The sequence below is a fragment of the Macaca thibetana genome, chromosome 19 (assembly GCF_024542745.1).
Source record: "Macaca thibetana thibetana isolate TM-01 chromosome 19, ASM2454274v1, whole genome shotgun sequence".
Classification (NCBI taxonomy): domain Eukaryota; kingdom Metazoa; phylum Chordata; class Mammalia; order Primates; family Cercopithecidae; genus Macaca; species Macaca thibetana.
In genome coordinates this window covers 26,867,047-26,879,515 of record NC_065596.1, presented here as the reverse complement: position 1 = coordinate 26,879,515, position 12,469 = coordinate 26,867,047, and the positions used below count along the sequence as shown (strand labels likewise).

Below are 12,469 nucleotides of genomic sequence, written 5' to 3'. Positions count from 1 at the left end.
TCGCTTGTACAGGGACAAACTAAGTCTTCAGGTTAATATTCTTGACACTTCAATTAAGTTGTGTGGATTGCTTATGTTTCATGTGTTGAGTGTAATTGTCATTTTAAATATCAGAAAACACCATGATTTGGCTCGTGTGTTGTGTGTGCAGAATGACACATTAATAGAAGACCATGAAGTAAATTTACTGTTAATGAAGCACATACTCATTGTTTTAGGAATAAACCCAGGTACATATTTTCTTGCAAATCAATAACCAAGTGCTTTATGGGACACAAGAAGACAAAGGGATGAAGAGTATCACATTTTGTTTCTGAGATAGGCACAAAAGGATTGCCTAGCACAAGGAAAACAACATGGCCCATGTATACATATGTAACAAACCTGCACGTTGTACACATGTACCCTAGAACATAAAGTATAATTTAAAAAAAAAGAAAGAAAGGCAGAAGGAGTTGTCAAAATCTCTAGGAGTAGATGAAAGAAAATTCAAAGAAAGAAGGGGCTAGTGTCACCAGTTCAATGATAACTTGCAGCACGGGTGTCAGCAGCTTAGAATAAAACCAAACTCTGCATGACCAGTGCTGTTGGTAGAACTGAGAACGATGTTGTGTAAGAAAGCACAGGAACCAATCTGGGGTTGAAAGATGATTCACAGGAGGTAGTCTCCAAATGTGGAGACATTTTAAGAAATCTTTAACACATTTATTTCCCACATATTTTTATTTTTCTATTTGCCTTCCAAAAGTCTACGTCTCAACAGAGCAAGAAGCTCTGTTAATAAGTATAAACATTCTAAGTGATGAGATTGCATCTTAGAGTTGTAAAACAACAGTGTGTCTTTCAATGACATCTTAGTATTAATGAGATACAACATTAAGGATAATTTATCTAAATGATTATCATTATAAAATGTATTAAAAATTATCCCTTCAAGTTGCCCCTCTCCACTTCTGTAAGATGAAAAGTTAAGTACACATTAACTTCCCAATGCCCAATAGTCAAGCTGAAGTTTCATCTGGAAGAAGAATGATAATTGTATATTAAAGATATTATTATTTGTCCTTTGTAATTTACCTAATCAAACTCGAACGTTTCTTTTTAACATTTGGTAGTAAACAAGCTGATAGCCTGGGCTCACTAGGAATCTTCACATTGTTGGCCTTCTTAGGTTCCGGGGTAGGGAAAAGCAGCCTTGTGCATCCAAACCACACCCCACACCTCAGCACATGTACAGGAAGCTAAGAACGAAGCTCAGAAAAGGAGAACCATTTCAAAGGCTATCGTACAGGCTGGATGAACTCGTCCCTATGCTGTGCCAGCAAGTGGAGGATGGAAAGTCTGGCCAATCCTTAGACATTTTCTGATGGAATCATCACACACCCATGAAGGCTGAGGTCCTTTCCACAGCTTTGGGATTATTTGAACTTGTCCAAGCCCTTCCTTAGCTGGCACTTGCCTGGCAGGCCTCAGTTTGCCCTGCCCTTCCCTTCCCTCTGCACGCCTAAGTACTACACATATCTAAGTACTACATCACATATCATTGGCCACTAATATAGTATGATTATGAAAAGCAGGTGTTTAGTACTTTCCCTGACCATGTAACTAAGATGCTGGAGGTCTCTGAATCCTTGCACCAAGCACACTAGGAGATTTGGGCCATTGCTATTCTCCACCCCCACCCCCCTTATTGAAGTTTCCAGAGCCATGGCTCATCTGCTAGGGCAGGTGACAACTCTAATGACTCCAGGGCAAAAAACAAAGTGGCTTCAGAAAGGATCCCCTTGACATTTCCAGAGACATCATGCTTGGGGAATTTAGAAGAAACAAGCATTAGGAAGGGAAGGATGTGAAACCAGATGGGGAAGTGGCTGAAGTATTCTCTCTGATTGGAGCTTAGTTGGGCACTCTCTCCTCATCAATGCCAGAGCTCGAAAACTCTTAGAAGCCTAACTTGGAGTAGGACCAACCTACGTTCATTCACCCTGAGGTCTGGGAACAGTATACAGAGAATGCAATTAGTCAGTCTGCAATATTCGGCTCTCTGGTCCCTTACGCCACCCAGTCTCCTCCTTACAGAAACTAAGGAATGTGCTTGGGAGACTTCAGTTACTTTCAAGGAGTGTGCTTGGGAGACTGCAGGTGGCACGATCAGCAACCGTCCAATCAGTAAACTTACCAGGGTAACAGACAAGCCCATTTAGCCTGCATCCGTAAGTTCCAGCCTTTTACCCCTCTCCTTTAGTTCTCTGAGAGCCTCTTTGGAAGCATGATGCCACGATGCTGCATCTTGGGTAAGTAGGACCCCAAATCCAAATATCGTCTCATCCCATCCCCAGTGCAGCTCCCAAACCTCAACCCAATTCATTCCCCTTTATCCCTAACATTATTACAGCCTCCTGTTCCCTCCTAGTTATCTCAAAGCGTGACGAGCGTGCTGCTCAGAGCCTGCCTGGACAGGATCCCATACAGATTTAGCCCCAAGTGATAATCTCCACCTTTAAACCACCCTAACCCCTGTTTTTGTTTGTTTGTTTGTTTGTTTCCGTACTTGTCACATTCTCAGCTCCATGTTCAACCTTTTTTCTTTCTCCCTTAGTTCTTGTTTGGGGGATAACAGTCTTCCTCTCCCAGTGTTCACAAGGAACTACCGGTAAGGACAGGACAGGGAAGAATGAAAAGGGAAGAGGTGACGTTGGGAAGAGAGACCGGGAATTGAGTATCTGTTCTTCCTTGGATGCACACCATCAATATCTGCCCCCAGATGCTCCTGTTGACTCAGGACCATGGCTGTGCCAGCCGGTGCCCAGGTGTGGGAACAAGATCTACAACCCTTTGGAGCAGTGCTGTTACGATGATGCCATCTTGTCCTTAGAGCAGACCCGTCGCTGTGGCTCCAACTGCACCTTCTGGCCCTGCTTTGAGCTCTGCTGTCCCGAGTCCTTTGGCCCCCAGCAGAAGTTTCTTGTGAAGCTGAAGGTTCTGGGTACGAAGTCTCAGTGTCACTCATCTCCCATCTCCCGGAGCTGTATCGGGTAAAGGCCCCTACCTCGCTCTTAACTAAAGGTATGAGGGAGGGATGAGGGATACAGAGGGCTTGAAGAGGAACTCCTGTTTGTGGAGTTCTAATAAGGGCAAAAGAGTCAACCTGGTGGGAGCAGGGGAAAGCAAAAAGAAGAAGCAGATAAGCTATAAGTCTGCCTTTCTTCATGGTCCAGGACAAATAGCCCTCCTGTATAAATAACCACAACCTTCTTGCACCCAGCTATCACCAGATCCTCAGCTGGTAGAAAAATGCAAGTCATGCAGTTGCCTTCCTGATGTAAAAAACTACCATGCTAAATAATCCAGTGTCGGGAAGACAAAGATGCTTTGCTTCTCTGAAGAAGCTTATAATAATATACAGTATATGTATAAGCAGGGAACAATTGGTCAAAAGTGGATTTTGGTTTCCCCAAGGGAAAAGACTGGCTTTGTAATTGTAATTTTTTCCTTATTTTACTTACAACTGGTAGAGTCTAAATATTGTATGAAGTGCCCATGATTCTGTCAGTAAATTTGAGCATATTTTTATTAGTTAATGTCAGTTTAAGTAGTCCTTTTGTTTGTTTCTATTTTTAAGTTGAATTTTTAATTCTACCTGAAATCAGTTAAGATACCTTGACAAAAACTGCAATGAAAGGAGGTAACCTATCCTTTTTCAGGAAGAACTGATATCTCTGGCTAAGTACTTCTCCTTTTATTATGGTTTCTAAATCAGTTATTTTCTTCAGCTTTAATTTCATAAAATTAAAAAACTATAAAAAATTCCTGTAGCTGTTGGAATAATTAAAAAATCTGGTGCAGTGGTGGTATACCAATCTTTAGAATTCTTAAATATTCTAATGTTTCAAGATGAGGTCATGCTTGGGAAAATCATGTCATAGCATTTACGTTACTTTCAAATGTCATTTTTTGACCCTGGAAAGAAGTAATAATGTTCATCATAACACTAGCAGCCTGGATAGTGAGCTAAACAAACCCTTGGAAGATTAAATTTTAATCAAGTAGACTAGGAAAACAAAAAACAAATCCTTCCTCCCCTTCCTCCCACCTTTACAATCTTACTGGAAGAGTGTTCAGAAATTAAAATTTGTGTTTGCTAAGACTTTATTCTGTTGGGGGTTTTAAGAGGTAATACATGTAATGTAAAATGTATGTAAACCATAGTAGGTTTCTGGGGCATTTTTCCATGCATCAGTAAGATGTCTGACGGTAACTGAACGTAACTTATGGAAAGTAACTAAAAGTTACACTCAGAAAAATAGCGATCAGGCCTTGGATGTTCTTTATTAAACTCTTTTCAGGCATTAACTTTACCAAAAAAATCTGTCATTTTCTAAAGTTCTTTTGCTAAAACCGTTGACTACAGAAAACAACAAAAAGGAATTTTTCAGTCTGCTGCTATTATTAACATTTATTATCTGTATCTTTTGGCTCAGGAAATGACTTCACCTATTCATTCCATAAGCCGATCTTTAACAGGTCACCCAGCTAATTGGGCTGTGTAAACAGATGTGCTGGGAGAAAATTATAATATTTAGTATTTGTCCTAAATATCAAAAATATTTTGACAAGTTTCTTTTTAAGATAGTTTCTAAAGCCTTACCCTGGCTAAAGATGTTTTGTACAAATTATATATAGCCTGCCTAATCTACTAACATGGCACAGAGAATCAGAATTAACAATGTGGGGAAAGTCAGGGCAGTGGAAGTGGATGTATACTTTTTATTTTGAGGGCTTCAACCAAATTGCCTTGGAATTAAAGGTGTATTTCTGCAGCTTTCAGTATAGAGAAAAAGAAGAAAGTGAAGCTGTGTCAGTTTTAGCATTAGCTATATCACAGCAAGTTTTAAAAAGATAGATGAAGTCATTTGCATAAAGGTACAGCATTGAAATACTATGTTGTGTTTGTTTTTACATTTTTACATTTTAAAAATGCAGTAAAAGCCAAGTTAAATTTCTTTTTTTTTTTTTTTTTTTTTTTTTTTTTGAGACAGAGTCTCGCTCTGTCGCCCAGGCTGGAGTGCAGTGGCCGGATCTCAGCTCACTGCAAGCTCCGCCTCCCGGGTTCACACCATTCTCCTGCCTCAGCCTCCCGAGTAGCTGGGACCACAGGCACCCGCCACCTCGCCCAGCTAGTGTTGTGTATTTTTTAGTAGAGATGGGGTTTCACCATGTTAGCCAGGATGGTCTCGATCTCCTGACCTCGTGATCCGCCCATCTCAGCCTCCCAAAGTGCTGGGATTACAGGCTTGAGCCACCACGCCTGGCCTAAATTTCATTTAAAAAAAGAAAAATGCAAATCAGCTCACCGTAACCTTGCCATTATCAGTACTGTAAGTAGCTCCCTCCAGCACAAGCACCATCCTATAAAATCCCCAGCAAGCCTTTGTCTCTTTGCAGTCAGCTCCCCACTTGCTGTTTTGCCTTTGCTTTCTTGCAACATATTTTTCTACTTTTGCTTAAGAAATCTGCCTTTCTTTACCTACAACTGTCTTGGTGAATTCTTTTTACTACCCACGTGACACCAACCCTAGATAGTCATCACCTGAGACACTGTTGTTTTATGTCTGGCTAATTCTGAAATCTTTCCTCTCTTCTCCTTGTCTTTGTCTCATAATTCCTCAATTTTTCTTTCTTCACAGTTGAGAGGAAATAATACTCATCTCAGTGAGTTGTTGAGATGCATCTTGGGAAGATGCTCAGGCTGTGAGTGTTGGAGTGAGCAGATGGTAGGAAAATCTTAGAAATTTTCTTTTCTTCTTATTTATTATTTTTTTTTTCAAGACAGGATCTCACTTTGTCATCTAAGCTGGAGTGCAGTGGCATGATCTCAGCTCACTGCAGCCTCAACCTCCTGGGCTCAAATGATCCTCCTACCTCAGTCTCCTAAGTAGCTGGCACTACATGCACATGGCACATGCCACCACATCTGGCTAACTTTTTTTTTTTCTTTTTCTTTTTTTGTCTTTTTTTGGGACTATAGGACTGGAACTTTCTAAGCACTGACAAATGTACATGTTCCATCAAATGTGTATCTTGAAATGTAAATATATTTTAAAAGGGCTATAAATTGGATGTGAATTTTAAAAAGCGTAAAAATAAACCTCTTAAGTTTATTTTTTTAATTTTTTATTTTAAATTGACAAATTATAGTTGTGTTTATGGGATGCAGCATGATTGATGAATTCAAGGTGGAATAATTAAACTCAAGGAAATTAACATATCTATTACCTTCAATATTTGACATTTTTCTGTGGTAAGAACACTTGAAATGTACTCTCTTAATAATTTTGAAATATACATTTTCTTTTACTATATGCATCATGCTGTGCAATAGCCAAATTATAGAAGTTTATGATATCTGTATCTTCTTGGTAAATTTCTCATTCATATTCCAAACTGAATTTCTGATTTTTTTGTGTTGGTTTTCAGATTTCTATTGCATCACATTTTCTTTAAGATCCATATTTTTAATTTTTTATCTGGCATTTTGAGGAATTCTTTGTTATTGGGATCTACTGCTGGACAATTGTTATGATCTTTCATGTGGTGTCATATCTTCCTGCTTTTTCATGGTGACTGTGTCCTTCTGTTGATATCTACACATTGGGTGTAGCAGCCAAGTCACTTGTTCCAGTTTGTTAAAATTGCTTTTGTAGGGGATAATTTTTTCCTGAGGATGTACGTTGTTAAGACACTTTGATTTGGGGCACTGTGATAGGAACAGGAGGCAGGAAAATTCTAGGCACAAAAGGGCAGGGTCCCTGGTAAGAGACCCACCCTCAAGGCTGGAACCACGGCCCATGGGGGGAACTTTACATCCCTGTTTTCTTGCTCAAATGTTGCCTTTTTCAAAACCACTCCTGGCCTGCCCCGTCACCCCTGCCCCTGTCCTGTACCCATAAAATCCCCAGGCTCCACTGGCAGAGAGCAGAGAAGGGAAGAAGAGGAGAAGCAGCTGGACATCGGAGACTACAGATGAACTTCAGAGAGAAGCAACTTGACTTCAGAGGGATGGCTTGATGGCATAGCTTTGGAGAGGAGCCCAGCTGGGGACGGCCAGACTTCGGGGGAAATATACCTTCCTGTTTCATCCCCTTTCCAGCTCCCCTTTCCACTGAGACCACCTTCATTGGCAATAAAATTCCCCACATTTACTATCTTCAATTCGTTCATGCAACCTGATTCTTCCTGGACACTGAGCAGGAGCTCAGGATACACAGGGCTGTCACAACGAGCTGTTAAACACCTAAGCCATTTGTGGATGGCAGAGCCAAAAGAGCGCTGACTGCAACACTCCCTCTGAGGTTTCATGGGTTGTGAGCATCCCCCAGATGCTGCTGCAGGGCGAGTACAGAGTTGTGCTCCTGCCAGTGCCCAAAACACGCCTGCCCTGGCTCCTGTATCCCCTTGCCAGCATGCTCCACCCCCCACCCCACCCCACCCACTGGTGAGCAATTGAGCGCTACAGGTATTTTGAGTACCCCTGTCACAAGTCTCATGAAGGGGTTAGGGAAATTATCCCGGTTGACCTGCAGTAGAGTGGTCTTTGTATGACTTCTTTGGCAGTATTCGGGGTCAGTGGTATCTGTGATTTCCTCAGTGGCTTAAGCTACAGCTATTAGTTGAGGTTGTAGTAAAGTTTAACTGGAAACTTGGATGTCAACTGAGCCAGTCTTTGGCCCCAGTAGTGGCAGCAGTGGGATGAGAGTGACTGTTTTTAGGCCCCAGAGCCGCATACCCTGGCTCGAGTTAGTGGGTTCTAGGGGCTGATTCTTGGGCCTCCAGATGTCTGGCTTAGAAGCTAGCAGTGGGAGCGATGATCCCGGTGTGTGGGCAGGTTCTCAGGCCCCTGGACAGCTGGTGTGGCATGGGAGATAGCAGTAGCAGTGGGGGAGCAGCTCACTGGGACTCAAGCCCTCCATATTGGTGTTATAAGAAGATGCGATCAGTTGGCAGGCTTGTCCCCAGTCCCACAGTCACTTGTAGCACTGCAGTGGTCATTGTCCTGTGTATGGTGTACCCTGGAGAGCTTGGACTACCCTGTTTGGTAAGAGAGCTTGGTCTACCCTGTTCCTCTCCCAGCAGGGTGTGGAACACATCACCTCAAACTCACCTGGAGGGCGGGGCACAGCCAAGTGTTAAACACTTAAAATGGTGCCAGCTGTGGGCTTGTGACCAGGCAAGACAGAGACCCCTCCTAGAAAAGCATCATCCCACAGCAGGGTGTTGAGTATTATCCTGAGTATGTATAGGAGAGCCTGGACTCCCTGTCCCTCCTAAACCGGGCCACAGCTGCAGCCAAGTCAACTCTAACTGAGGCCAAGGGTGGGGCACAGCCTGAACTTCAACTATGAAAACTGCACCTTGGGCCTGCAACCACAGAGGCTGAGGTCCCTCCCACGCAAGCAGCATGGGCAAGAAGCTATGGGGAATGCAGTCTGCTCACGTCTAAGTCTCAACTGCAGCCTTCGGCAGGGCGGCAGTGACCCTCCCAGGGGTGCGTGGGAGTGCCTGGTCTCCCTTCCGCCTTCTTGCAGCAGCACAGTGGCAGCAGCTGTCCGTAGATACCTGACGTCTGGGCTCAAAATGGTGCCCATCTGAGGCTGCCTAGGGTTCAGATGCCTGTGGGAGTGCGTGTGGGTTCCCTTTCTGGAGCAACATCTTTAGGCAGCTTCGTATGTCAGGCCTGAGGCCCTAGTGAGTCCGGTGTTTCTCCCATAGCCAAGACTATAAAAGCCCGTTTGGGAGTGTGGAGCCCAGGGGCTGTCCCTCTTATTGCCCCCCCACATCCAGGAGTCTCTTCCAGCTCGGTCAATCCCAGGCGGGCAAGCTGCCTCGGACCCTCTGCTTACTTCTGATGCTTTCCATCTCTTCTCTGGTGAACCCCAGCATTCTCTCCTAGACCATTTGTTTGAAATGTGAGTATCTACTTGCTATTCTGGTTTTCTCTGTGGAGGACACCTACCTGCATCTATTCAGCCATTATGATTCATCTCCAAAGTCTATTCCAAATTACAGAACTTCCAAACTACAGAACTTCCAAATTACAGAAGTTTAAAAGGCTGTTTCCAGGGTGTAAAAGGCTGCTCCAAAGTCTATTCCAAATTACAGAACTTCCAAATTACAGAAGTTTCAAAGGCTGCTTCTAGACTATCGGTGGTTTAATGTTAAACACATTTATGAACACTAAACTTTCCTTTAAATTTTTTTATTGTTTTAATTGCCTCCTGTTTACCTCGTTTATAAGAAAAGGATTCCCACCCTAGGGCTGTGGGGATGGCAAAACACAGGACGTTAATTCTGGGTGGATGAAATCAACAATAGATTATTAGCCCCACCTATGCTCACAGCCTGAGGGAGGACACTGCATGCTAAGAATGGCCACAAACGTTGCATTTGGGAGCACCCAACAAGCAGGGGCTACGGAAGGCAGGCTCTGTAGTGTCAAGAGAGTGAGGTGGTCCCTGGTTCCTGCAGGAGGAAGTGTTATCTCCATTCTGGGGCCTGTAGTCCCAAGCAAGATTCATTTTAAAAATGAATGGATGGTAGTCCGGGTACGGTGACGCACACCTGTGATCTCAGCACTTTGGGAGGCCGAGGCGGGTGGATCACAAGGTCAAGAGATGGAGGCCATCCTGGCCAATGTGGTGAAACCCCGTCTCTACTAAAAATACAAAAAAAATAGCTGGGCATGGTGGCACGTGCCCGTAGTCCCAGCTACTTGGGAGGCTGAGGCAGAAGAATCACTTGAATCTGGGAGGTGGAGGCTGCAGTGAGCCGAGATCGTGCCAGTGCACTCCAACCTGGCGACAGAATGAGATTCCATCTCCAAAAAAAAAAAAAAAAAAAAAAAGAATGAATGGATTCACAGAATGAATGTGACTGGGCTGCTTGAGTGATTTCAGGGTCTGGCAGGGAACTGAAACCAGCTATTCAGGAATAAACAAGAACTATAACCGGTCTCCTTGATAGGGAGGGTTGTTTGGCTAAGAGACCTTATCCACAGGAGCAGCGTGAGGGAGAAACTTTGTGGTTCAGACTTGTAAGGCCCTCCCAATGTCCCCAGCTATCAAGGACGTATATAATGTCGGGCCTTAATTTTAGGTCTTATGCAATACTTATGCACGAAGATGTTTACACATGCCTCTGCTTCTTAGATAATACAGTGTTTGTTTAAAGGCAGAATTAGGAAACCACAAAAAATCAAAGGTAACACAATTCTCCCACACAAACTGAATGTTTTAAATCTCGACTAGAAATGAAAAAAAATTTTTTTTTTTTGAGACAGAGTTTCATTCTTGTCACCCAGGCTGGAGTGCAGTGGCGCGATCTCGGCTCACTGCAACCTCTACCTCACAGGTTCAAGTGATTCTCCTGCCTCAGCCTCCCAAGTAGCTGGGGTTACAGACACCCACCACCACACCCCACTCATTTTTGTACTTTTAGTAGAGACAGGGTTTCACCATGTTAGTCAGTCTGGTCTTGAACTCGTGACTTCAGGTGATCCACCTGCCTCAGCCTCCCAAAGTGCTGGGATTACAGGCATAAGCCACCGCGCCTGGCCCAAAATGCAAACATTTTTAAAACAAATCTTGCTTGGGATTACAAGCTCCAGGATGGAGATAGCAAAAGTTAGAAGTTTGATGTGGGTGGTGAATCTGCTAACAGGAGAATGACAGGCATAAGGAGACAGATGAAGTTCTAGGAGCTAAACTGGACCTCAGGACCAACGCCAGCAGCAGGAATTGTCAGTGTCCATCAGTGGTAGAATTTTTGCACTGCCTATGTCCCTGTGAAGATCTAATTTTCTTGACTGCAGAAATCTGCCCATGTGAGAGAACAACAGCGTGGTGTAACTTCCCGGGCTATGCCACTCAAGGAAGATAGGAGACCTCCTAGTGTCAATGTGATACCTGGAAAGCCAAGTGCTGTGGCTCATGCCTGTAGTCCCAGCTACTCAGGAGGCTGAGGCGGGAGAATCACTCGAGCCCAAAAGTTCCAGGCCAGCCTGGGCAATATAATGAGACTCCATCTCTATTAAAACAAAAACAACCTGGAAACTATACAGGGGGTGTGTGTGTGTGTGTGTGTGTGTGTGTGTGTGTGTGTGTCACATAGCTGAATAGGACACATTCATAAACCTAAAGTTGGTAACAGAAGGGACTGGGGTCGGGCACAATGGCGCATGCCCGTAATCCCAGCACTTTGGGAGGCCAGGGATGGAGAATCACTTGAGCCCTGAGTTTGAGACCAGCCTGAGCAACAGAGTGAGAATCTTGTCTCTACGATTATATAAATATATATATATATACACACACACTAGCCAGGCATGATGGCACATGCATGTAGTCCCAGCTACTGGAGAGGCTGAGGTGGGAGGATCCCTTGGGCCCAGGAGTTTGAGGCTGCAGTGAGCTATGGTTATACCACTGCACTTTTGCCTGGGTGACAGCACAAACTCTGTCTCTAAAAAAATCAAGCAAACAAACAACAACAACAAAACAACAAAAAAGAAGGGATTGAAAACTACCAATTCAATCAGATTTTTAAAAATGACTTTTAAGAGAATTCTTCTTGGCCTACTGCAATGACTCACACCTGTAATCCTAGCACTTTGAGAGACAAAAGTAAAATGATCACTTGAGGCCAAGAGTTCAAGACCAGCCTGGGCAACACAGCGACACCTCATATCTACAAAATATAAAAATTTAAAAAGAGAGAAAACTTCCTAACTGCAGCCTCAATTAACCTTTATTCTCCAGGTATATTGAAAAAACTTACTGAATAAGCTTAGCTCAATTAAAGCTTAAACTTACTTTTCAAATAAATAATAAAGTACCTTACATAACGAGAAAAAAATAGTCCAAATAAAGCTCAAGATTTTAAGGCTTCATTTTAAAATCGAATCCTTGCCTACTTTTACTCCAACTAATTAAGTTTATGCCAAACCAGTATATAAAATTTTTACTAGTTATTATAATTGCCTAATTTAATGTAAGATAAACAAGTTAATTAATTTAATTTGTGTAAGTTATATAATATAAATAATTTAATATAAGTTAAATTCGAGTGTGAAAAGATTTACTGGCTCTATTAAAACTAAAAATATAAGCAAGGTAATTGGCATGTTAATTAGCTTGATTTAATCTTTCCACACAGGTACCACTGTGGGTTGGTACACCTTTCCCAGAACTCCGTTACATGAATTAGAGCATCACACTGTATCAGATAAATGCACACAATTATAATTTGTCCATTAAAAAAATACTAATTGGCCCATTTCGGTGGCATGCACATGTAATCCCCACAACCCGGGAGGCTGAGGTAGGAGGATTCCCTGAGGCCAGAAGTTTGAGACCAGCCTGTGCAACATAATGAAACCTCATCTGTAAAAATTTAAAAATTGTTCTAATTAGAATAA

The 12,469-nt window shown here is 42.9% G+C and overlaps 3 protein-coding genes across 5 annotated transcripts in view; all 3 read left to right on the top strand.

The window, feature by feature from the left end:
- Positions 1-12,469, top strand: part of SYMPK (symplekin scaffold protein) — a 278,017-nt gene that overhangs the window by 9,684 nt on the left and 255,864 nt on the right. The gene's annotated exons all lie outside the window — the stretch shown is intronic.
- The window catches only part of CCDC8 (coiled-coil domain containing 8), a 323,648-nt gene that overhangs the window by 217,573 nt on the left and 93,606 nt on the right, over positions 1-12,469 (top strand). The gene's annotated exons all lie outside the window — the stretch shown is intronic.
- On the top strand, positions 2,140-7,192 carry IGFL3 (IGF like family member 3). 3 transcript variants are annotated; one of them, XM_050772341.1, is made up of 4 exons: positions 2,140-2,294; positions 2,600-2,653; positions 2,765-3,035; positions 6,960-7,192. In XM_050772341.1, exons 1-4 carry the CDS (start codon positions 2,270-2,272, stop codon positions 7,066-7,068), a joined length of 459 nt encoding a protein of 152 aa, XP_050628298.1. In that variant the 5' UTR covers positions 2,140-2,269; the 3' UTR covers positions 7,069-7,192. The 3 variants fall into 3 exon arrangements, with proteins under 3 accessions (XP_050628298.1, XP_050628299.1, XP_050628300.1); XM_050772342.1 differs by having other exon boundaries at positions 2,765-3,066; positions 6,960-7,057; XM_050772343.1 differs by lacking the exon at positions 6,960-7,192 and adding an exon at positions 6,478-6,784 and having other exon boundaries at positions 2,765-3,066.

Excerpts from the sequence above, each read along its gene's own strand:
- IGFL3 (XM_050772341.1), top strand. The coding sequence starts at position 2,270 with ATGATGCCACGATGCTGCATCTTGG. Across the intron at positions 2,295-2,599 it reads GCCACGATGCTGCATCTTGG|TTCTTGTTTGGGGGATAACA; the intron begins GTAAGTAGGACC and ends TTTCTCCCTTAG. Across the intron at positions 3,036-6,959 it reads ATCTCCCGGAGCTGTATCGG|GCTCCACTGGCAGAGAGCAG; the intron begins GTAAAGGCCCCT and ends TAAAATCCCCAG.